The sequence below is a fragment of the Mus caroli genome, unplaced genomic scaffold (assembly GCF_978045245.1).
Source record: "Mus caroli unplaced genomic scaffold, Mus_caroli_1 scaffold_3, whole genome shotgun sequence".
In the NCBI taxonomy this organism is placed as follows: domain Eukaryota; kingdom Metazoa; phylum Chordata; class Mammalia; order Rodentia; family Muridae; genus Mus; species Mus caroli.
The window spans coordinates 134,975,064-134,999,576 of NW_028227258.1; the positions used below are offsets into that span (position 1 = coordinate 134,975,064).

Genomic DNA, 24,513 nt, shown 5'->3' on the forward strand with positions numbered 1-24,513 from the left:
GAAACCTGGAATTCCCTGGAAACCCCAAAATGATGCAGATGCCACAGCCATGGGACACCTGCCAAGGAAAGCTGTTAACAAGATGCGGAGCCTGCACAAGAGGGAGAAGTGTGTTGTCAACAAGGCTGGAAAAAGTTGGAGATCTGAACAGTGCTTTGACATCAGACATGAATACAGTATTTGGAGATTGCTCAGCTGGTTTTCAATCTTGCTTTGATCCACTATATCCTCACTATGCCGTCTTCCCTCCCTTTTGGAATGGTAATGTATATCCTGTGCCATATGTTGGAAGCATGTGATCTGCTTTTTTATTTTGATTTTACAGGGGTTTCCGTTAAGAGGTTGCCACAGTTCAGAAGAGACTTTGGGCTGACTTTTGAGGGTGGACTGAATGCATTTTTACAGTGTGATATGGCTACCAGCCTATGGGGACCAGAGTGTGGAATGTATCATGTTGATACCAGACTAAACCTCTGAGACTGTAAGCAAGCCCCCAGCAGTTTACTTTGTCTTTTAACAGTTGCCTTGGTCATGGCTCTTCCCAGCAACAGAACTTAGCATAATACATTCAAGTTCAAAATAGGATAATAAATGAGATGGGCAGACACAGCCAGCTTTAGAATTTGTTTTCACTACTGATACTTCTCTGGCTGAGATGGTTCAAGTCCACACTCATCTTTTCTAATATCAGCACTGAGGACAGACATGGAACTCTATAGCCCATCCACAGAAGGCTTCACTTGGACAGGGGAACATAGTGTCATCTGGAAGGTCACAGAACTACCTGTCTGTGACAAAATTACAGTTACAGTTAGTCTAGGGGAAGAAGATTTGGGGCTGTGACCTGGAGACAAAGAAAGGAAGGGATCAGTGGTTCCAGTTGGAACCAGACAGTGCAGGCAAGGGAAGGGCCAGAGGCATGCTTCCAGACGGACCCATTTTATTTCCAAACAAGATTGCAAGCATGAATAAACTTCCCCAGTACCATACTGGGTTTCCATTCTATAAAATGTATTTATTCCTAATGCTCTTCATAAAATCTGCCTTCCCCTTTGCAGTGGGGAATTGGGCAAGAGTCAAAGGTTAAAAGGTCATGCACAAAACATTCCATTCGGCATCATTCTGTAAGTCTGAGTCCTCACAGAAAACACCCAGAGGAGTTTACTATGCTCTGCAGCACCTCAAGATTGTCCTTCAGTATTCCAAAGTGTGACCTCCTCATAACACAGGAAAGCGAAGCCAGGCTGTCTTAGACCGGAGAGATCAGGCTGCAGAGTGTAACATACCTGGAAGAATAAAGCCCCAAAGAACAACGAAACTAACATATCAGATGATGCGGTGGTGGCCCCTCTGCCCCCATGTTCTCTTGCATCTTTGAGACCCCTTCAGACATCTGCCACCATTTACTGTCCATGATTTCTGCAGAATTTGGCTCACAGTTTGGGAAGAGAGATGCCATTTTGAGAAACTCTGTGAATAATTACATTTTCCTCTTTCTCAGAGGTAGATAAAGTCAAAATATAGTTCCCACCTTTAAATGGTGCAGAAGGGAGCAGGAATGGAGCTTCAGGTGTAGCTCGGGGGTAAAGCGCTTGCCAAGCATGTAAGGCCTGGGGTTCCATGCCCAACACCTTAAAAGATGGCTGTCACTCAAATAGGAATGAAAATATCAGGTTTAAAAAACACTGTGATTCCAGCCCCCCATAACAACTTCAGCTGAAGATGGGTATCAATTTACATCATAAATGTGAACCACAGTAACCCTGTGGAGGCATTAATGCTATGTGGCCAATTAAAAAAAAAACAATTTATGAGCAAAGTCAGTCTTCAGAGATGAGTAGGTTAGTGTATTCTGAATTATGACCTACTAAAAATTACCTTAGAAAAGACTAATATTGGAAGAGGCCTCAAAGATCAGGTTATTCTACTCTCAGATTTTAGCTAAAAGGGAGACCAGTGACATGGGCACATCAGCAAGGTAGCCTGTGCAGTAGTTATTTCCATATGCAGACAGCACACGCTCACGCTCATACACTCACACACACACACACTCTCTCTCTCACACACACACACACACTCACACACACACTCACACACAAACACACTGTGACATTGCTCTGTACATAAAGGTGCTGCAGCTTTTATGATAAATGAGAAGTCAGTGAGTAAATTCCCACTTGTTATCCTGCTGCTGGAAACCAGAAACACGCACCCTTCCTAGAGTGGAAAGGTCCTGCCCTCTTCATGATGAAATGGATCAGGACTTGGCTGAGTGGTCTCTGCTCAGTCCCTTAACGTAGCACGGACTATCAGCAGAAGCGGGGTGATAGGAAGAAAGGCAGGGTGCTCAACTCATATCTAATCTGGAATCCCTTACTATGCAAGATGCCCACACTGGCAGTGAAGACCTTCTATGAAGGTAAGGCTCGGCAGTTAGAACTTCAGGACAGGAATGGAAGGAGAACTAAGAAGAACAGGCAGTGCTAGCATCTGCCCTTCACCCAGAGGATTCCCGGGTGGGTTCCCCTGGCCAGCATGGGCAGAGTGAGTCTTACCTAAGCTGTTAAACTACAGGTTGGTTCTCCCTCATCTGAACAACTCGGGACCAGAGTATCCAAGGTTTTCATTTTTCTAGACATTAGAATATTTGAATTGAATATACATAATAAAATATCTTAAGAATGGAACCCAAATGTAATTGAGATATTCATTTGTGCTTTTTATACATCTGATCTACATAGCCTGAGGGTAGCTTCACACAATAGGTTTAAAAATTTATATACAAAATAAACGTTCACTGGAATTTTCCACTTATAAGACTTGACTCAAAATTTTGGATTAAGGATGGCCGACCAGCATCATGTACCTAGTACAACATGACGTACTAGGTAGAAAGTTTCTAATTATTTTAATTTGCATATGCAGATAAATATCCAAGTATTTGACCCTGACTTACATGTGGTGCCTACCATTCTTATCTATCTCCTCAAAAAATTACATGTTGATATAACTTTATGGTAGTTTTCTTTTTAAAATACCTTTTATCTTAAAATTTTTATAATGTTTTTCAGAAAAACCCTGTTTAGCTATATATATTGACATTAAATAACTTAAAAAATAAACAACTGCTATACCAAAATAGTCCCATTTTCAGCTACGAGTGAAAAGGTTGAGTTTTCGATGCCCTAGGCCTTCTGCCAAAAACGGACAAAGCCTTCTACAGGCATTGCTGGTCATCTTAAGCTATTATTAAACATAACTTATTTCCTTACTCCCCCGAATATATACACGCGACTTCTAGTAATTTATGCCAGGAGTACTCTTAAGTAACAACAGACCGTTATTTTTCTACCTTTACTTATTTCATAATAGGAAAGTTACTCTACAGTTAAATAAGTTTGTTCCCCAAAGATTTCCCCAAGGACATATCCAGTGCAGGTGGCCTCCCGTTTTCTTAGGAGAAAAAAGTAACATTCAAGTATCCCTTTAGCCTCACTGAATTTACAGCAGCTAGCTCAGAAAATTCACACTCCTGAGGAAGAAAAGCTTTCGAGAAGAAATCTGTCTTGCTAGAAATCCTGTCAAAATTCCCACAGGAAAGACAACATCCTGGGAGGCAGAGGCTACACAGTCCCAAGGGCTGGCCTCAGAGTGTCCACTAGACGCTGCTCTGCAACCCGCGTCAACCGGAGCAAACTGAAGAAAGGCTCATGGTTGTGTTGTTGTTGTTGTTCCTCAGAATTTGCAACCTTACCTAAACTTTTAAAAACCGCTCTGGAAAGCACACAACAGAAGCATGACCTAAGGCTATTTCTAGCTCTTCAAACTGTGGCCATTCCTACCTAGCACTCGGGCTTCAGAAAAGAACAGCAAAAACTGAGTCATTTGGGAAACCACGTTCAGATGTTCTTAACCGCGTTAGTCAGAGTCACTTTGCAAATTATTATAAGGTCTGTAGGGTACAGATTTCAGTACTAATGCAAAACGAGGGAAAGGTGCAGATGATTGAAATGCGCAGTGGTTTTTTTGTTTTTGATTTTTTTTTCCAAAGCAAACGGAGGTCAAGAGCTTCGTGCCTCTGAGGAGTTTCCTCCGTCACAGGTTTTGATCCAGCCATTTGATGTAACTATTCCTAGTCCGGATTCCCACGGAGAAGTTGGTCGGCCAGCTTGTAAAAATCATACAGCCGTGGAAGCCGTCCTCAAAGTGGTCCAAGGTCACGTTCACACCCGCACTCTCCAAGCGCTTGGCGTACATGATCCCATCGTCCCGCAGGACGTCATGCTCGCAGGTGAGGATGTAGGTCTTCGGGAGGGCCTCAAGCACTTCCTGCTCTGCGATGAGCGGAGAAGCAGCAGCGTCCAGCAGTTGAGGGATCTCCTGGACGATCCTGGCATTCCCTGTGGTCTGCATGATAGGCTTGTAGTTCTTTTTGATGGACGAGGGCAACAGGGATGTCCAGTCGAGACGGGCCCTGAGGGCTGCAGCCCTTTCTACATCAAGTGAAGTGTGGTTGTTCACAATCATCGCCTCTACAAAGTCGTAGTTACCCTTGAAGTAGTCTAACCAGTACCTAACCATGACGTGGCGCGGCAGGATCGGAGTGTTCACGCTTTGCTGGTAAGAGGGTGTGTTGAAGTCCAAAGCCTGCAGGACTGGGTAGACCAAAGCCTGCAGTTTGAGCTTATTCTTCAGGCTGGCAACGTAGGTAAACTAGAATAGAAGAAACATATTTCATTTTGTGTGGATCCTTTTACAGAATGCTTTAAATAAATGAACACGTTTTCCCCTCCAGAATTAAAGCGCACCAAGCTACTGGACAATCCCTAAGGAACGGTTTACTGTTTGTGACTCATAGATTCAAATCAATTCATGGTTATGTGAACTCTGATGTCGCTAAACCCCCAAGAATACTCTACTTGTGTCTATTCTTTTGTAAGAACACACCTCATTGCGTATTACCTATGAGTAAAGTGTGGGCCACATTTAATTTTTTATTCCCTATGTCAAATGGCAATGGCTTCTGGAATAGGGGGGGGGAAACTCACAAATCTTCCTCTTCTAGTGAAGGATAGGGACTGTGAACGCAGGGACTCCAGGGTTTACATGTGCTCGGTGACAAGCTGGGACCTTAGCCTCTCTTCTGGACAGGCACGCAGGGAGCACTTGCCCAGAGTGAGCTTGATGTGGAAAGAAAATGACTTCTAAGGGCAGCAACCTCAGCTTACCAGTGACTCCCCAGGGTGACTATATTGTAATTCCAGCATTTAAAATTCTAAGAGTAGATCTAAAAAGAAGGCGGCGTGTTCCACAGGAACTGAACAACCATCACTTTGGAAGTCCCTCTCCTGGTAAGATGTATGTGACAACCGTGTGCATATGGTCTCCCTGCATCCCTGGAACAGTCCTGAAGCCAGACGACATTGTCTTCTCATTCCCAAGGCTCACAGAACAAAGGGAGTTAAGCCATGGACTTAACAGCTCTCCTATCCGAAGCAGAAAGTCTGTCTTTGAGGCCTATGAGCCAGGCATGGTGCTATGCACCTTCAGTCCCAACACTCTAGGTGGCTAAGCCAATAGGATCAGAAGTTTTGGGTTAGCCTGAGCTATACCGTAGACCTCATCTCAAAACAAAAAAACAAAAACAAAAAGAAGCAATAGAAACTGGGAGTGTGGTAGTACAGGCCTGTAATCTCAAGCCTTGAGAGGTAAGAGGCAGGAGGACCAGAAGCCCAAAGTCATCTAAATTACGGAAAGAATTTGAGACTAACCAGGGCTACATGATATTCTACCTCAAACAAACAAAACAAAACAAAAACTAATAATAACAATAAAAACTACAACTTTGGAAATTGGCTTAGTCTTAGAAATTTCTCTTAGAATTCTAATAGCCATAAGGACTGAAATTTAAGCCAAAATATTACATTGTGTAAATCCAAACAGTATGAGGCCAGTGGGGTTAGTTCAGGTCTTCCTGAGGAACACTAGCATTTTCTGAGACACTTTTCAGCACCCACTTCAGAAAACCCCGTGAGAAAGGCCCCGGGACAGTCACGTGAGGGTGCTAGCTACCCACATGGCGGGTAGCCCAGCACCGCGTGTGAAGACTGTGGGCGACAACTGCGCATGCTCACCCCATCCCATCTATCATAAGGACCCAGAGGCGGAGCTGTTGTTACCTGCTGTCCAAGGGCGGCGGCCAGATTCCCACCAGCACTGTCTCCAGAAATACCGACTCTTCCAGGGTCGACCTTGTACTTGTCTAAGACTTCTGGCTGCAGGAAATATTTAGTGGCACGGATGACATCATGGATTTGCTCCGGAAAATAAACCTGTGGGACTAGCCTGTATCTGTGAAGACAAAATTGGTGTTCATTTCAGGATATCACCACGTTTTAATGGCCACTGGACATTTAGAGAGAGAGAGAGAGAAAAAGGCAAAAGCCAGAAACAGACAAGAAATTAAAACAAATATATGATATAAAAATAAACCATTTGTTTTCTTGTAAAGTAGGCAGAGGAACTTGGTATGGACGAAGTCCTTTTTTAATTGTTCAAGCTGACTCTTCTACTTAGAGTCCCACAGCCCAGTGTTAGCTGAAGGAGTCTGAACTGGGGAACTGCCTTCATCAGACTGGACTGTAAGCTCATCTGTGGGGCACTTTCATGCTTACTGAAGTATGTGAGAGGGTCCATCACACTGTGGGCAGTATCCCCGGGACAGATGTCCTGGGTTGCTATGGAAGCAGGTTGAGCCCTATCTAGAGAGAGCAAGACAGTGAGCTGTGATGCTCTATGGCTCCTGCTTCATTTCCTCCTTAGATCTCCCCCCAGCCTCCCCTCAATGCGGACTTGAACCAGAATGTGTATGCCAAGTAAGCCTTTTCTTATTTGGCCACAGTGCTTTTGGTCACGTTTTATCACAGCAACAGAAAAACAAACTACAACACCAACCATGGTGGGTGAACAGGGATACTCCCAAGGGGAGGCTGAGGCAGGAGGATTGGGGTTTGATTGGGTGGAGGGAGGGGTGTCTCTGTGACCACAAAGGTCAGCGGAGTGTCCGTCTGTATGAAGCAAGAAGCAAGTGTCATTCAAGGCGACTCAGTGGCTGGTGTGGGTTCAAACTTCAAGAGTCTGACACTCGACAGGTTATTTCAGGTAAGTATGGCACAATCCAGAAAGAGTTTCCTGGTGATAATTAATTCCATCCCCTTTACCAATAAAGCTTAAGGCTTGACTACATCAAAACTCTTTGTAAAGTACATGTGGCCCTTCCATAACGATGGGTTCTGTAGATTGACTACATGTGGCATCTTAATGGTCTGGGAGGGGCCAATCTGGTGTGGTCTTGGCCCTACAAGCAGCACAAAAGGGTCACCAGGCTATGAACTATATCCATCCCCAGCCTTCTGGGAGGAAAACAGGTTATACATCTCTTTCTCTGAAGAGATAAGCCTGTGTGACTAACATTCCTGGATTCCCTAGTGCTTATCTGTGAGCACAAGGACCTCTGTGCCCTCTTCTACTGGATGAGGCCAGCCTGGCTCACATCTCAAAAAGCAGCTTTTCAGACACCAAACTGCCCACCGCCATCAGCTCAAGGCTGGAGTGTGCAGGCGCTCCTCGTTAGGATCCATAACGAACTTTGGGGATTTATTTCGGAAAGTCTATCTACCACTCTGGTGGCTCTGGGCGAAACGCTAACTAACAGCATCAGCCAATTCACTGGCCTCAACTTACCACACTTCATTCGCTAACTACAGTAAAGCTGTCTGCTGGAGAGGCCTATGCAAGGAGCTATTCAGTCCAAGGAACGCACTTACACAGTGCAACATGAGTAAAATGTCTTTTGAACAACAAAGGGAAAACTAAGTTAGCATACAGCCTCATCCGGATCCTCCGGGGTCTCCCCATGAGGCACTCTTTGCAACACCTGAGGGCTCTGTCATCTTATTCTGTAGAAAGTGTCAGAACCCTGATCGTGACAAGGGCCCACGCTCAAGATGGTCTCGGTGTGTATGGATGGTCCTGTCTGGTTCTCACACGTTCCCATCCTCCTCCTGTGCTAATTTGACTTATCCTTGGAGCCTTATGCTTCTGGGGCTGAGCTGGCCATTCAAGGAGTGCCTTGGGCTGTAATCTCAGTCTCTTATGGAGCTGAGGCAGAATCCTGAATTCAAAAATCCTGCTGGTTCACACACTAGCCTGGGACATTTAATGAGACCTTGACATAAAATGGAAAAAAAAAAAAAAAAAAAAGGCCTGGGGATGGGGATACAGGCTCAGTATAGCATGTAATACTGCTCCATAGACAGGAGGGGGTTACACTATTTATTCCACTAGGTGGCGACATCTCTCAATATTGGAGTTATCCCTGCTCCTCCATGTAGTTTCTGATTTCAAAGAAAACAAACAAAACAAAAAAGAGATGCACTTCAGGAGTCAAGACATGAAAATATCTTTTTTTTTTTAATTCCATCACTGTCTTAGAGTTTCCGTTGCTGTGATGAAACACTATGAGCAAAAAGCAAGTTGGTGAGGAAAGGTTTACTCAGGGCAGGGACCTGGAGGCAGGAGCTGAAGCAGAGGCCATGGAGGGTGCTGCTTCCCATGGCTTGCTCAACCTGATTTCTTATAGAACCCACGAATGGTACCACCTACAATGGGCTGGGCCCTCCCCCGTCAATCACTAAGAAAATGCCCCACAGCTAGATTTTATGAAGGCATTTTCTAGATTAAGGTTCCCTCTTTTCAGATAACTCAAGTTTGTGTGTCAAGTTGTCATAAGACCAGCAAGCATTGTCACTTCCCCACATATCATAATAAACAGAATCCCTAGTTGCACAAGGGGTTAGTTCAGTACAGAGCTGTACCATGATACACACATGCATTTACCAAGTTTTCAGGCACTCTTCTACAAAGGGCCTCAGAGTCTTTGGGTTGAGGGAAATAAAATCTGGGAAACCTGGTAACCTACTAATTAATCATTTCAGCTAATAGCTTACTGAACTAATATGGCAAGCAATCCTGAGAACCAACAGATCATCCCGCTAGTGCCTATGGTACCATTGAAGATGCACAGTCTAGTCCGACCTAGTGGTACTAGCCTGTGCTCAACTACCAGAGACCAGGGGAGAAAGCCCAAAAGTTCAAGACTGGGCTGTAAAGTCAGTTCAAGGCCAGACTGGGCAACTTATTAAGACTCCATCTAGGGGAAGGAAGAACAGTGACCTAGCATGTGTGACTCTAAATTCAATTACTAGTACCCCTAGTGCCACCATACCCATAATCACTTAATCTCTGTGCAACCCTTTTCTTAAAGACCATTTCTAACCGTGTAGTGCTGGCTCAGAACTCACAAAGATCCACCAACTATCTCTGCCTCCCAGACACTGGAATTGAAAGTGTGCACCACCATACCCGGCACCTCTGCTTGAGCTAAAATATTCCTAAATTTTACTCGGTAAGGAAAGATACTGCTGGGCTGGAGAGATGCCTCAGTGGGTAAGAGTAATGACTGCTCTTCCAGAGGTTCTGAGTTCAATTCCCAGCAACTACATGGTGGCTCACAACCATCTGTAATGGGATCTGATGCCCTCCTCTAGTGTTCTAGTGTGTGTGTGAAGACAGCTGCAGTATACTCATATAAATAAAAAATAAATAAATCTTTAAAAAAATGAAGAAATTCAGGAGACTGCCACATTATCAATATTTAAAATAAAAACAAAAGATACTCCTTTTGTATAGCAGAGAGTGAATATACTGAAAGCAGTGAGATTCCAGTCACTTCAATGTAGCAACATTTACCTGAGAGAGCTAATAACTTTTGCAATGTATTTATAAGATATAGAAAACTTAAGAGTCAGGAGGAAATTCATGGGTGGTTTATCTAAAGAAAAGAGACAGCCTGGCCTAGCAGCAGAGACCAGTAATACCACCAGGCTGGGATTAGAGTGAGTCCCAAGAGTGAATTCAAAGTCAACCTGGGTTAACTGCAGACGATCCTCTCTTAAAACATGAAACAGAACAAAAGCCTGGCTGTACAGCTCAGTGGTACAGAATTTGCCTGGTATATGTGAGCCCCAAGAGAGAAAGGGAAGGACCAAGGGAGAGAGTGTGCCTACTGTCTGCTGCTCAAGCTATGTCCCTGGAAAGCACTGGAAAAGTGTGTGTCACCTTATCCAACTCAGAGCTAGAATTGTGTGTGTGTGTGTGTGTGTGTGTGTGAGAGAGAGAGAGAGAGAGAGAGAGTGCATGTTGTTGAGTATGTGTTTTTGCCACACACTGAAAGTTCACATTACTTCATTTGTGCAGTAAATACTCTTAGTGTCTCAGAACAAACATCATGATTTGGTTGGATTAGCAATATTCCTGATACAAAATTACCACACATGAACACCATGCTTTTTCTTGTTGGGAGAGGTGGCACACACCTATGATCCTGGCACACAGGGCTTAGAGGCAGGAAGATGAGAAACTCAAGGTGTATGTCAGCTATGCAGTGAGCTTGAGGCAAGCCTGAGCTGCATGCCATAAACTACAGAAAGCCTTACCCAAGGTAAAACGTGTTATCTCTCTCAGCAGATGGGCTAATCTGCACCCAGACGTAACTCTAGCGCCAGGCTAATCTGCACATGTAACTCCAGAGCTCTGGTCATCTATACTTATGTAATTCCAGCATTGTGGTACTCTGCACACATGTAACTCCAGCACTGTGCTAATCTGCACACATGTAACTTCAGCACTGTAGTAATCTACACATATATAACTCCAGCACTGAGGAGACCGGGGAGGAGGGACACACAAGTTTGAGACTAGCTGAGCACCATAGCAAGTACAAGCCAGCCAGAGCCATAGTTGCAGGCCAGTGTCTCAAACAAGCAGCAACATAAATATATCACACACATGCTTTCTTCTAAATTCTGACTGCACTTCACCTAGCAGCTTCTCAAAAACACTGAGGTGTGAGCCCTGCCCCCCAAATACTCCAATTCCACTACTGTTGGATCTCTCCAACATCTATCTTAAAAGAAAAAGCCCCAAGAAGTCCCAGTGTTGCACCAGGTCAGACACATCAGAAGCCTATCACACATCCTCCTTTCTCTCCCCTCCTCCCGGGCCACTTCCTGTTTCTTCCTGTTTCCAGGATTCTTCCCTATCATTTCCTCATCAAAAGTCCCCTCCCTTTCATTCCAAGTGACACTTCTTTCAATAACTTTTTGAGTCCCTCTTTTCTGGCCGCCAAGCCCTCTGACAATACACTGTAACTCAGACACCTCAAATTTCTTGAGAAAAGAAAGGCTAAGACTAGTCAGATGTCAGACAGTTCGACTGAGCCCTGTGAGCTAACACTTGGTTTTGCTGAGGCAGTGTCTCCTGGAGCCCAGACTAGCCTCAAACCACGAAGCTCAGGGTGACCTTGAACACCTCCCCCTGAGTGCCAGGATTATAGCCATGGGTTAAATGTCTGGCATAAAAACCAGGTTTCCTGCAATGCAGGCACTCTACCTCCCGCCCCAACACTTACTTTAGCATTTACTACGGTGACCAGGGGAAAGAGGCAAGGCCGAGAGACTGGTAATCTGACATCCGGAATCTCACTAATGTCCAACATGGTTGGAACAAGTATTGTCCCTCAAAACTGACATAACCTGGAGGCCATGCCGCCTGCTGTCTGCAGAAGGACAACGTTCGCCTCAGGTTGTGCCAGGTGGGTGAGAGGTTGTATGACGATGGAGGATGAAATCATCTTCCTGTTAGATTCAGCGCAACAGACAGAAGGGTCACAGCCTTTCCAGATACGGGGTTTTTTTCTTCTCCCAAGGAAATTTCAATCAGTTCATCATGGAAACCATAAAAGGCTTACCATCCTTCAAAAGTTTAGAGAACTTCTTCAATAGGGGAAATCCAAAATAAATTAATAATTATATACAGCTTAAGCTCTCTCTCGGATAGAGACAACTCGAGAGGAACAATCTATGCGTTCTTTTATCTAAGTTCTTTTTTTTTATTATTATTATTAAAAGAACAAACAGTAGGGGCTTGGAATGGAGCTCAGTTGGTAGAGTGTTTGCCTTCTATGAAGCCCTGGGTTCCACCGGCAGCACCACATAAACCCAGGCATGGTGCCACATGCCTACAAACCCAGCTACTCAAGGAGTGCAGGCAGGAGGATCAGAAGTCCAAGGTCACCCTTAGCTACATAGCAAGTTCAGAGCCAGCTTTGGCTACATGAGACCCTGGTTTTTTGGTTTTGATTTTGCTTGGGTTTTGTTTGTTTGTTTGTTTTTGTTTTGTTTTTAAAGGAGGAGGAGGAACAAGCAGGAGGAGGCGTTCAGACAGCAGCTGTACTGGAAATCAAGAGCTGTCTTTTTTCTGTTGGAAGCGCAGTTTGGAGACCAGTCTTCCTTGCTGTTTCCACTTTCAACACTGGACTCTTGAGAACGTGAAGTGTTCACACCTCCCTGACTACCAATCCTTCAGCAAAGGAGGGTGGCCATTAAAGACTTTGACTGACTGGATAGACAAACACTCAATAAACCAGGAATGGTGGCTCTTATCTCCCCAGCACTTCAGTGGCTGAGACAAAGATTTCTGTGAGTATGAGGCCAGGCTGGTCCATAGGCTACAGGATAGCCTCAGCTACAGAACGAGATCTGGCCTCAAAAAAGGTGGGAGAAAACAGATAGCTCAGTGGGTAAAGCACTTGCCCTGAACACTCAAGGAGGGTCTGATTTGAATCCCCAGAACCCACGTACCAAACACATAACATGGCGGTATGTGCTACTAATCCAAGTATAGGAAAGAGAGAGACTGGTGAGAGCCCTTGGGTAGACAGCTCCAGAGGAAGGACACCTGTGGTTGTTCTTTGATTTCTCTATGCTTGTCACATGCATCCACAAACAAACACACCCAGTGGGGACCCACAAATCAGATCCGTATTGGGAGGATCCACAAAAATCTTAGAGGTTTGGGGCCCAGATGTGAAGCCTTTTTAAACAGTGCAACTCTCGCAATGTGCTGTTCCCAGCTTGCGACTTCCAGAGGCTCACAAAAGCTCAGTGGCAGAACACTTGACTAGAATGTGTCAGGTCCTAAGTTTGGTCCCAAGTTTGTGAGAAGGAAATGCCTTCCTGAGACTCATCTGTAAAGGCTGAGACACTCCAGTTCCAGGTGCTTACCTTGACTCCCTCCCCATTCACAAACAAACCTCACCCTTAACCTCAGCCCAGACACTCTGACAGCACTACAGAAGGAACCCAGGCTATCCAGGAGACTGTGGGCTTCTAGCTTCCTCTCCTGGTGTAACTGCTGAGGCTAAAGAGGGATCCGCAAGACCCAGTGTGAGCCAGCGGAGCCAGACTTCCCAGCTTACAGGGGTTTTCTCTGTCATCGCTGGAATGGGAATACAGCATAGCTCTGTGTGTGCACATGTGTCTCACAGTACAAGTATGTGTGTGCATATATACGCAGAGGCCACAGGTCAACCCTGGCTGGCATTTCTCAAGATGCCACCCACTTTCCTTTTGAGACAGCATCTCACTGGCCTGGCACTCACAGGATAGACTTGGCTGGCAGGCAAGTGAACCCTGGGAGCTATTCCTCCACCTCCCTTGTACTAGGATTACACATTGGCACTTTTCTCCGGTTTAAGTAAGTTCTGGGGATAGGATTTAGGCCTCCATTCTTACACAGTAAATACTTTGCCAAATAAGCTATCCCTCTGAACCACTCCCTCCCATCTCAAATTCTAAAGGATCTCACGTGGAAAGAGAAAGGCCTCAGCATTTCTTCCCCTTTTGGGATTTTATTTGAAGAAGCCATCAGGGAGACAACACAATTTAACTAAGAATGTCTGAAAGGAGCGACTTTCACCTTAGCTTCAGCAAAGAAAATCAAAGAAAATTTTCTGGAAGCAGCCACAGGCTCCTCTCCGTAGAGTTAGACTGAGTGACGTTGTTTGATACTGGCTGGGGCAGTCGTGGCCAAGTGAGCATGCGTTGAGCTGATCTCGGTTTGTGTTGTTTTGTTTGGTTTGTGTTCAGAGAGGTTCGAGTTGAGCTGATCTTCTCAGTTTTTGCTGGGTTTTTTGTTGCTGTTGTTTTTAATGTGTGTGTGTGTGTGTGTGTATGTGGAGAGAAAGAGAGGCTGGAACCCAGAACCTCACACATTTGAAAAGAGCAGTCTACCCCTGTGTCACCTCCCCATAGCTCCACTTAACCACTCCAGGAAGAGAAAAACAAAGCAAGGCAGATTTAACAGTGAGGTAGGTGACCGTGTGGCTTTCAGATTGCCACATACCTAAAGCTACATAAGCACAGTGTCCCATAAAAGCACCGTGGCCCCAAATTTTATGGAGAATAAGAACAAGGCCCTGAAGTGTTCAGTGCTTATACCAGGACAACCATCAAAGCCCACGCACATCCCCATCTTGTGCAACTGAACTAACAGCAGGAACCTCAGCTCAGCAAAGCTTCAAGCTCTCCCAACATTGGGTGGAACGTTATGTGGTTTGAGGCATTTATATAGAATAGTGAATAAATACAGAAGAAATTATTTATTTAATTAAAAGCAAAAACTTGGATGTTTTCCACAACAAAGAGGGTTGTATAATGAATCCCTTATAGAATTTAATATTATCCAACATCCAATGTGTGTTGACAACCGAGAATATCCAGGTTTATTAGTATGATGGGTAACTTTGGTTGAGACAGTCAATGTTGGACTACCTGAATCCCAGTCTGTAAGCCACTCTAATAAATCCTCTTTACATACACATTCATTCATATATACACATATGTACATATCCACTCTCTTGACCTGTTCCTTTAGAAAACCCCAACTAGCAAATTATCTCATAGTGTACCTTTGAAAAGAAGGTGTGAATCTCTCTTGTCCCTTCATCCCATGATCCTGGCCAAAGGTTAAATAGCAGTGTGGTAGAAATACCCTACTTGGTGAATATAAAAACAAGACAGTCCTAGGTTATATAAATAAAAATATAGCCATGTAAATTAGATATGACACCTTTAATTTACCAGATACATACTGTACAATTAATGCGTGATGCCAGCACAGTGCCCTATACGGCCTTAAGTAGGAGGCCCTGGCTTTACCTATGTTCTAGAATAAAGGCATGTCTGTGAGTTAGCTGCCAGGCCTGTCCCTGACTGCTGCAGACCAGCACAGGCAGCGCATGTATACGAATCCCATGACGTGAGGTGATTCCATTTCCGGGCTACCCTAACCCTCGCCCTCCAGCTCCCAGAGATAAATAACCATCACCAAAGGCCCGATGCACATGGAGCAAAGCCATCTGCAGGGGATGCTGTGGCAGCGGGTCTCTCTGCTAAGGGGAGGGGAGGCTCTGGGAGAACCCAGCACCTACCACGTTGCTGGAGACTCCTGGGATCCTCTGCCCTCAATCTTATTTTCATTGGTGAGAGCATGAGCCCCCCCCCCCCAATCTCTCAAAGCCCTCTCATCCAGCCACCATAGACTTCATAACCATGCTCCTTTGTCTACTTAGGTCTCATTTTTCCTTAAGGGACTCTATTGACAGCAGTTTGTTTGTTTTTTAAGTTTGTTTTGTTCTCTTTTTTCTTGAAGACAGGGTCTTATGAGTAGCCCAAACTCTCTCTGTAGACAAGGATGACCTGAGCTTCTTACTGTCTTGCTTTTAGGGCTCCATTGTTGGCATCACAGGCATACGCCACCACACAGAGCTGGAGACCAAATCCAGGGCTTTGTCTTCAATGAAAGCTGGGCAAGGAGCTGACCTACACTGCCAGCCCCAAATACTGCTTTCTTAAAGTTGCATTTTCTGACCCTTCAAACAACGGACAGTCTTGCCCATAGATGTCTCCATCTCTGCTCACCACCCACTTCATATCGCTCTTCACACTTAAACTTCTGGGTCGAGGTTTTTAGACTGTGAGGGTAGGAGCTAAATCTTTCTCTGTGATATCAGGACTTAACCCTGCAATTGGCCCAGGACAGAAAGGAAATCAAGGAGAAGAAGGAAAAGGAAAGAAGTGAGCTAGTGAGAGCAACTGTGCTCCCAGGTTAGACCTACGGCGTTCTCTTGGCAGGGGAGAGGAATACAATGGTCATGTGATGCTGGCTAGCCTTTAGCTATAGGATATAAGGCTTTCTGTGGCTAGCCTGGGCCCGAACCCCCTTATCTCATAATTACTGTCCACAGTAAGTGTGCACTGAATAATTTGTCATTTGGTCACAGCACTACTCACGCAGACTTACCTGCTCAGTGCTTTAAGAGGTGTCCAACTGTTTGACATTGAGAAACAATGCAGTCATCTAGAAACACATTTGAGTGCATTCACAACTATCCTGGGACAGATGTAACCCATGGGCTAGCTGAAGGTCGGACAGGTCTATGAGAACACCAGAGGCCCCTTTAGTCCAACTGTCTAAACTGTTCCCTGGACACATCTGAGGTCCCCATCCCAAGTCAGCCGGATTTCCTTGCTGTTCATACTGCAACCTTACATAAGGTGCTGGGAACCCAGGTGAAGCCTTCCTATTTCTGTTCCCAGGAAGGATTCCTAATCCCATATTGCTTATGGGTTTCAGTGAGCTGCCTGAAGGTGGCTCTGCACTGTGTTCCTCCCAGTGGTGAACATCTGAATGCCCATTATCCAGAGTCAGCCCAGTGGGAAAGGAGAAGGCAATTGCTTCTGAGTTTTAGCTCTTTATCAAAATCTTGATCATATTTTTTCTACTTTTCTGGGTGCTACGATAAGCCTCGACTCACATGTCACACTCACATGTAACACGCCCGTGTCACTGGAGTCAAGGGACTGCTGGGGTAGAGAAGGGTGTGTAGCAAGAGCTCAGGCTGTGCTGCCCATTGTTGCTACTGAAGTCTTGAGGGCAGGTAAACAAGAGCCCGCTGAGGCTAGATCCTCCATGTGCCAAGTGAGGAGAGCCTGCCTGCCTTCCTTCTGGAGGCCTTGTGAAGGTATAGGTAGAGGAAACCCCTGCAGCTTCTTTAATACCACATTCCAGGGTCTTGCTCTAAGGGCTTGGCTCCTTCAGTGTCCTTCTGTCCCCTGGCCAGTGGCCCAGGCACAAAGACAGAGTTGTTGAACTTCACTCAAGAGATCTCAAAGGTTGGCTGCAGGTTCAGAAAAGCCTGGAAACGCACATGGCAGGTACAACTAAATCTGCTGAGGTAGAAGCCTCCTTAGCCACACTGTGTGAAGCCCAGGCTGCTGTTACAGGGTGGGACTGCCTGATACCTCAGTAGAACATCTCTTCACTTAGACTACAGCAGGAGGATTCCCTGCTGAACACCAGAGGCCCTTTTAGTCCAACTGTCTAAACTGTTCCCTGGACACACCTGGGAGGTCCCCATCCCAAGTCAGCCCGATTTCCTTGGTGTCCACACTGCAGCCTTACATGACGTGCTGGGAACCCAGGTTCCTGTTTTCTGTTCCCAGGTCTACAGTAGGGCAAGGGGGTTGAGAGCCACGAATGGGAGGAAGGCAGAGGAAAGGGAGAACTGGATGAGCCTGGGTTCATATAAGCAGTTGGAGCATTCCCTGTCTGCTTGTGTGGCTGTTATCAGTTTCCTCCTATCTAGGCTTCCTACTAGCAAGGCGTGGGAACCTGTAAAGCTTCTAGCCCGGAGTCAGTCCCACACACCACCTATGTGTCTACTTAGCTGCCTGACGGCCTTTGGATGACTCATTTTTTTTTTTTTTTCTGTGAAGAAAATAGTAAAATACATACTGTGTGGGAGTGTGAGGGTGGTGGGGTATGTGAGTGCACACATGTGTGTGTGTGTGTTATGCATATGTGTTGCTTCATGCTCCTGTAAGTGTGTGTGAGGAGGCCAGAAGTTAACTAACACTGGGTGTTTTCCCTATTGCTCTTTACCTAGTTTTTTTAAGATAAGGCCTCTCAGTGAACTTGGAGTTTAGCAATTCAGCTGGACTGGCTTACCAGCAAGTCTCCAGGATCCTCCTCAGCATTGAAATTATAGCATGCACTGCCACATCTGCCTTTTGGGGTTTGTCAGTTTGTTTTATTGTTGTTGTTTGGGTTTTTGTGGTGCGGGTTGCTGGAGATATGAAGCAACCTTATGCTTGCACAGAAAGACTTAATCTATCGAGTCAGCTTCCCTATGCTTGGTTTTGGTTTGTTGTTGTTGTTTTGAAACAAAGGGCCTTACTTTATAGCCCAGATTGCCCTAGAAATTACTACATAGACCAGACTGGCCTAGAACTCAGCAACTCTCCTGTCTCTCACCAAATGCTCAGACCACATGCATAAGTCACCAAGTTATACTACCGTGGTTGGTTTATATGAGAATTTAGACTCTTAATTCAGACTCTTCAAGCACCCATCATACAGCCAATAACTGAATTCCCTGTGTGTGCTGGGAAGTTTTTGAGCACAACTGATTCAGCAACGAACAAAACCCCCCATTACCCCCATGTGCATTACTTCTATTGCAAACATGTGATAGATTAAATGTATGGCCTGTTGAACATAGAAGACAGCTTCAGAGATAGAACGAAACAGGAAAGTGGCTGGGGTTTCCCATGTAGCCATCAAGGAGGCCTTCATAAAGGGAAATCTGAGGGAAAGCGTAAGTCAAAGACTGAAATGAAAGCATTGGGACCACGCTGGCATGAGACAGGGATGAGATGTGATGTTGCCATGGTAACAGCTGTCAACTTATTCAGTTACTTCATAGTTGCTCAAGAAAACAGCGTCTAAGAGAGCCAGCAGAGACCAGTCTACCACAAGGCTTACTAATAGTTACACATGTAATGTTTGCTGCGTATAGTGCAGTGTTTCTGTCAAACTTACAAGACTACATTTTAAAAAGCCTGGGAATACAGCTTAGTAGCAGGCACTTGCTGAGCATATTTATGAGGTGCTGGGTTGAGTCCCTAGCACTGCAGGCAAACAACAAATGCAGAATATTTAAAGTAAAGTAAATCAATGTATGATTAAGCCCACTTCAAAAACAATGACGTAAACCGGGCGTGGTGGCGCCCCCCTTTAATCCCAGCACTTGGGAGGCAGAGGCAGGCAGATTTCTGAGTTCGAGGCCAGCCTGGTCTACAAAGTGAGTTCCAGGACAGCCAGGGCTATACAGAGAAACCCTGTCTCGAGAAACCAAAAATAAACAAACAAACAAACAAAACAATGACGTAGATAGACACATCTGTAATCCCAACATTTGATGCTATATTTTATTTTTATTACTAAGTTACTAGACTGTTACTTAGAATTTCTTCTTAACAACATTATGACTATTGGGGGCTGGAGAGATGGCTCAGCAATCAAGAGGGCTTGATACTCTTTCAAAGGACCAGAGTTTTGTACCAACCACCCATATTGGGCAGCTTACAAATACCTGTAATTCCAGTTCCAGGGATCTAACACACTCTTCTGGTTTCTGTGCGCACCAGTACTCATGTGCACATACTCACACCCAGACATGGACACATATGAAAAAATAAAAGTCTTAGTGAGAGTTGTGACTAGTGGTAGCTACTCACTCAATAGAAACGATGACGGCGTTCAGCTCCTCAGCCATTGTTGTGCACAGCTGGTCATAGTAGCTGATTTCTAAGAGAGAAGAATGAATCACTACAAAGGTGGCCATTCAGGCTGTCCACTCGCACACACTGCAGAGTATAGATTGTTTTTAGACTAAGATAATAATAGCAACACACACTGAGAAACGCACGTGATCCCGGTGTGTGGCCCTTGCTTCTGATCCCAGGAGCTGAGAGGCAGAGCTACAAGGATCAGGGGTTCAAGGCTGTGGCCATGGGCATTATCCTGGGATGCATGAGACTGCTCAAAATCCAAACAACTAAAGAACAGGAAGGGGCTACAGGGAGAGGAAGGGAAGAGGAAGGAGGGAGGAGAAGGGAAAGGGTGGGGATGGGTGGAGGGATGGTTAGAAAGGGAGGGAAGAATGAAAGGCAAACAGACACACTCAATTGCAAATATTAAATCTATTTTATGATAAAATGTAATTATTATAATAGGAAATCAGTACTGAGTGAGTTTTGGATGTTTTTAACTTACTAAACATTTCATTCTGAGCTATATGAAACACACCACGTTCATTCTGATTTTGAAGCCCTTCAAATAAAAAGAAAAACCACAGCAAACTAGCAGTTTCCTCCGTAGAATTAGAAGAATTTATACGTTTAACATCCTCATTTGCTGTGATTCGGGGGAAATTACCAATGTAAAGAATGGGGTAGTTTCTTTACACCAACAGAGAAGCAGAGTTTTAGGAAATTTTAGTATTTCCTAGAAAGGAGACTCAAATGCCCTCAGGAACAATATAATTTTAAGAGGTTGATTTCTTTTATGTTTTCTTCCGATACTTTACAACCCACCAGTCTAGGATGTAGCACAGTTGGTAGAGCACCTGCCTATCAGATATGAAGCTTCGGGTTTGAACCTAACACCACATTAAGTGGGGGAGGTAGCAGACACCTGTAATCCCAGCACTCAGGAGGTGCAGGCTGGAGAATGGGAAGTTTAAGGTCATTCCTGGCTACATAGTGAGGCTAGCCCAAGTACGTGAAACCCTGCCCCCAAACAAACAAGTGAACAACAAAAAAGATGTATTGTTTCAGCAAAGGGCCTAATACTTCCTTCTTTAGTGACTCGGAAAGTAAGTCCTTAGAAGCAGAGGATTAAGGACTCCATACCTGCCTGCACACTTACCAGTCCAGCTCTCCCTCAGGCACACCAGCCAAAACTAAGGGGCAGCCAGGCTGACTCTCATAATGACACCATTCTGCCATCTCTACTTTCTGTCTTGGATAGGACATCCCACCTGACATGTGTCCAGTGCCACAGACTATCTGTCCAAGGAAGTGACCCTATCTTATTCATTTTTGGATCTCTGTCTCTAGCATACCAGAGTGATGATAATGCTTAGCACTGGTTGTCAATTTTACGAGATGTAGAATCCCCTCTGGGCGTGTCTGTGACAAGTTTCTAGGCTTGTTAACTGGGGAAGGAAGACCCATCCTGACTCAGGGTGGAGGGAATCCATGGGTCCTGCTCCTAGACTGAAGAAAAAAAGTAACAACAACAATGATAAAACTGTAGATACAATATAACAAGCTGCCTCATGTTTCTGCCCATGGCCTTCCTTCCTGCCACCATAAACTGTACCCTCAGAATGTAAACTATAATAAAGCCAGCCTGCCTGCCTGCCTGCCTGCCTGCCTTCCTTTCCCCTTCCCTTCCCTTCCTTCTCTTCCTCTCTCCTTCCCTCCTTAAGTTGCTTCAGTATTTTGTCATAGTAACGAAGAACCAACTGATACAGTGGTGATCCTCGGTCCAGGTCTGCCCACAGCTTTGAGTGTCTGCACTAAAAGTCACCTTTTGAACAAACTAACATAGTCAGTGGGAACAAGCCAGTGAATAACAGAATACCTGATGGGTATAGAGCTAAATGAGATGGAGTTCTGAGAGAGTTGTACATTTTATATTTTGTGCATTAAAAGTTCAGATAAAAACATAATAAAGGAAGAGACCAAGTTTCAATTGCTTTTTCTTTATAGTCTGTTAAAATTACATTTTTATTTGTGTGTATCTTGTGTTGGGGTGTCACAATGCCTATGTAGAGGTCAGAGAACCATTCTGGGAGTCAACTCTCTCCTTTTCCCACATGGGTCCCATGGATAGAACTCAGTCATTAGGCATGGTGGCCAGCACTTCTGTCTGCTGGGCTGTCTTCCAGCCTGACAGTAGGTTTTCTGGGTTGAGAATACCAAAAGTTCTGGACTCTGGATGAAGGAGGTCATGGTCACTACAGGCATAAGCCCTGAGATTGTCTGTACCCATGATTCAATGCTAGGCAGCCTGCTTCTTCCAATTGGTTCTGCTCATGAGAGCTGTCCAACTACAAAGAAGATGCCTCTGGACTTGGAAACACTGTGTGTTTTCTTTTAACAGCTGCATACTTTCGGTATTTTACTCTTTGGGTTTAGAAAGCTAATGTTGAGTTACCTTGTATTAAGCAATGCCCACTCTATTTTGTAAGAAGAATCCTTCAGAATCAAGTTGATAAGGGCTACAGATAACTATCTCACGTGCTTATAAGGATGGTGACTTCTGGTGAAATGAAGGTGAGCTTATTTTCATACGGAAAGCGAGTATCACTGGATTACAGTAAGTCTATGATTTAGATCATGGGAGCTTGTGCATGCAGCACAGCACTCTGCCATCGAAGCTACATTCTGAGCTCAGAAAAGACTTTCAAAGCAATCAGTACTAAGAAGTAAATCAACAAGGGCTGGGGCTGGGGCTCAGCTGTAGAGCAACTGTTTCACGAGTTCGAAGCAATGCTTTCAACCCCCAGTGCTATAGATGGGAAGATATGAAGGAAGACAGGAAGAAAACAAGGAAGGAAGGAGGAATCTCTGTAGACCATAACCGTATAAACAGAAGAGACACTGACAATGTGGCCAGGGTGACCTAGGAACCAGAATGTTCCAGGAGAACCAAGGGTCCCATTCTTAAACAGCAATCACGCCCCTCCCAGAGCCCCCTGAAGGTGGCAGGGACTTACTTGCACTAGCCAGGGCCCAGCCTCCTCCGTGGATATAGATGACGCTGCGTCGCAGCGGCTCTTCTGGTTTTGGAGAACCTTCAAATACTCGGACTTCTACCCCATCGAAGTCGGTGTCCGTCACCTTCACTTTCGGAGAAGACCTTGCACTTTGCTTGCCAAAAGAGGTGATGATGAAATTCAGCGCGATCAGATGGTGGTTCAGTCCCAGGGAATGTATCAGGTTACTCTGCAGGGTTGTGGAGAAGAGGAGTGGGAGCAACTGTTAGCATCAGGCAGATACACAGAACAGTGCTCACTAACACGTGTGGGGGTGTTTAGCTTGCTTTTATTTTTCGAGAATATGCATGTACATGTGTGCATGCGTGCATGTGTATGTGTGTGTGCGTGCATGCATGCATGCGTGCGTGTGTGTGTGAGAGAGAGAGAGAGAGAGAGAGAGAGAGACAGACAGACAGACAGACAGAGGGAGGGAGAGAGCCCACTAGAGAGCAAGGATCTCACGATGTGGCCCCCTCAGACACTGAAACTTGCTATGGTAGACCAGGCTGGCCTCAGACTCACAGAGATCTGCCTGCCTTTGTCAACCAAGTGCTGAGATTCAAGGCAGGCTTGCACCAACACACCTGGTTCATTTCGCTGTTTTGAAATAGGGTATTTTGATACTCAGTATTCCCGGCTTGCTGGCTGGTGACAACCGAGTTCTTGCAAACAACTGTTCCTGGCCCTGAGTGAGTGCCACTGGACACTTAGAACATGACAACAAACTATTTCCCTTTGAGTCTTAGAGCTAACAACATTGACCCTCCCCCTCCCCTTACCCTCCCCCCCTCCCATGCCCATCCCATCTCTCACACACTCTCCTGTCTTCCCCATACCCACTCCCACACCCTTTTATTTTAATGGTAGTATTTACATAGAACTCCCAGATGTTATCACTTATTTTTTTGCAGTGCTGGGAATCACTGGGGCTCACCCAGGGCCTTGAGAATGAATGCTAGACAAGTGCTCTACCACCAAGTCATACTTCCAGCCCTGGCAAAATATATTCAGCCCTTCTAAAAGACTCTCTCTCTCTCTCTCTCTCTCTCTCTCTCTCTCTCTCTCTCTCTCTCTCTCTCTCTCTCTTTCTCTTTCTCTCTCTCTGAGTCAGGGTCTCACTAAATAGCCTGGAACTCTCTGTAGCCCACTCTTGAAGAACTGAAATTTTAGACTTGCACTATTAGGCTAGATTGCTGCTTTCTAAATAACTGTAATATTTTGTTTTCTAAAAGCCAGCCTAACATTCCAAATAAATAAACTACAATAAATATAAATAAGTAAATACCAAGACTGGAGGAAGAATACTTAAGTGTTGGTGAAAGAAAGGAAAGCTTTATATTATATTATTTGTAAAGCTTCTGTGTTTAGATGAGTCTGCTCTCTTGAGAAGTGGAAGAAACCATGCACACACACAACCAGAAGAAACAACACAACCAGAAGAAACAACACAACCAGAAGAAACAACACAACCAGAAGAAACAACACAACCAGAAGAAACAACACAACCAGAAGAAACAACACAACCAGAAGAAACAACACAACCAGAAGAAACAACACAACCAGAAGAAACAACACAACCAGAAGAAACAACACAACCAGAAGAAACAACACAACCAGAAGAAACAACACAACCAGAAGAAACAACACAACCAGAAGAAACAACACAACCAGAAGAAACAACACAACCAGAAGAAACAACACAACCAGAAGAAACAACACAGCCAGAAGAAACAACACAACCAGAAGAAACAACACAACCAGAAGCTTTTTGGAGATAGCTAAGGACTACCCAAGCGAGGTATGGTTTAAGCCTCTGAACTCAGAATGTAGGAAACAGAGGGATTGCTGCAAGTGAAAACCTGTCTGGGCTATCCAGAATT

General features: G+C 45.0%; 1 protein-coding gene across 1 annotated transcript in view; it reads right to left on the reverse strand.

The window, feature by feature from the left end:
- Positions 1 to 920: 920 nt before the first annotated feature.
- Nceh1 (neutral cholesterol ester hydrolase 1) overlaps positions 921 to 24,513 on the reverse strand; it is a 62,434-nt gene continuing 38,841 nt past the window's right edge. Inside the window, exons 2-5 of the mRNA XM_021158285.3 lie at positions 22,592 to 22,820; positions 19,542 to 19,611; positions 6,180 to 6,351; positions 921 to 4,713 (exon numbers count right to left, since the gene is read on the reverse strand). Of these exons, the coding sequence (XP_021013944.1) occupies positions 4,096 to 4,713; positions 6,180 to 6,351; positions 19,542 to 19,611; positions 22,592 to 22,820 (1,089 nt within the window). The 3' untranslated portion in view covers positions 921 to 4,095. The remainder of the gene's footprint in view (positions 4,714 to 6,179; positions 6,352 to 19,541; positions 19,612 to 22,591; positions 22,821 to 24,513) is intronic.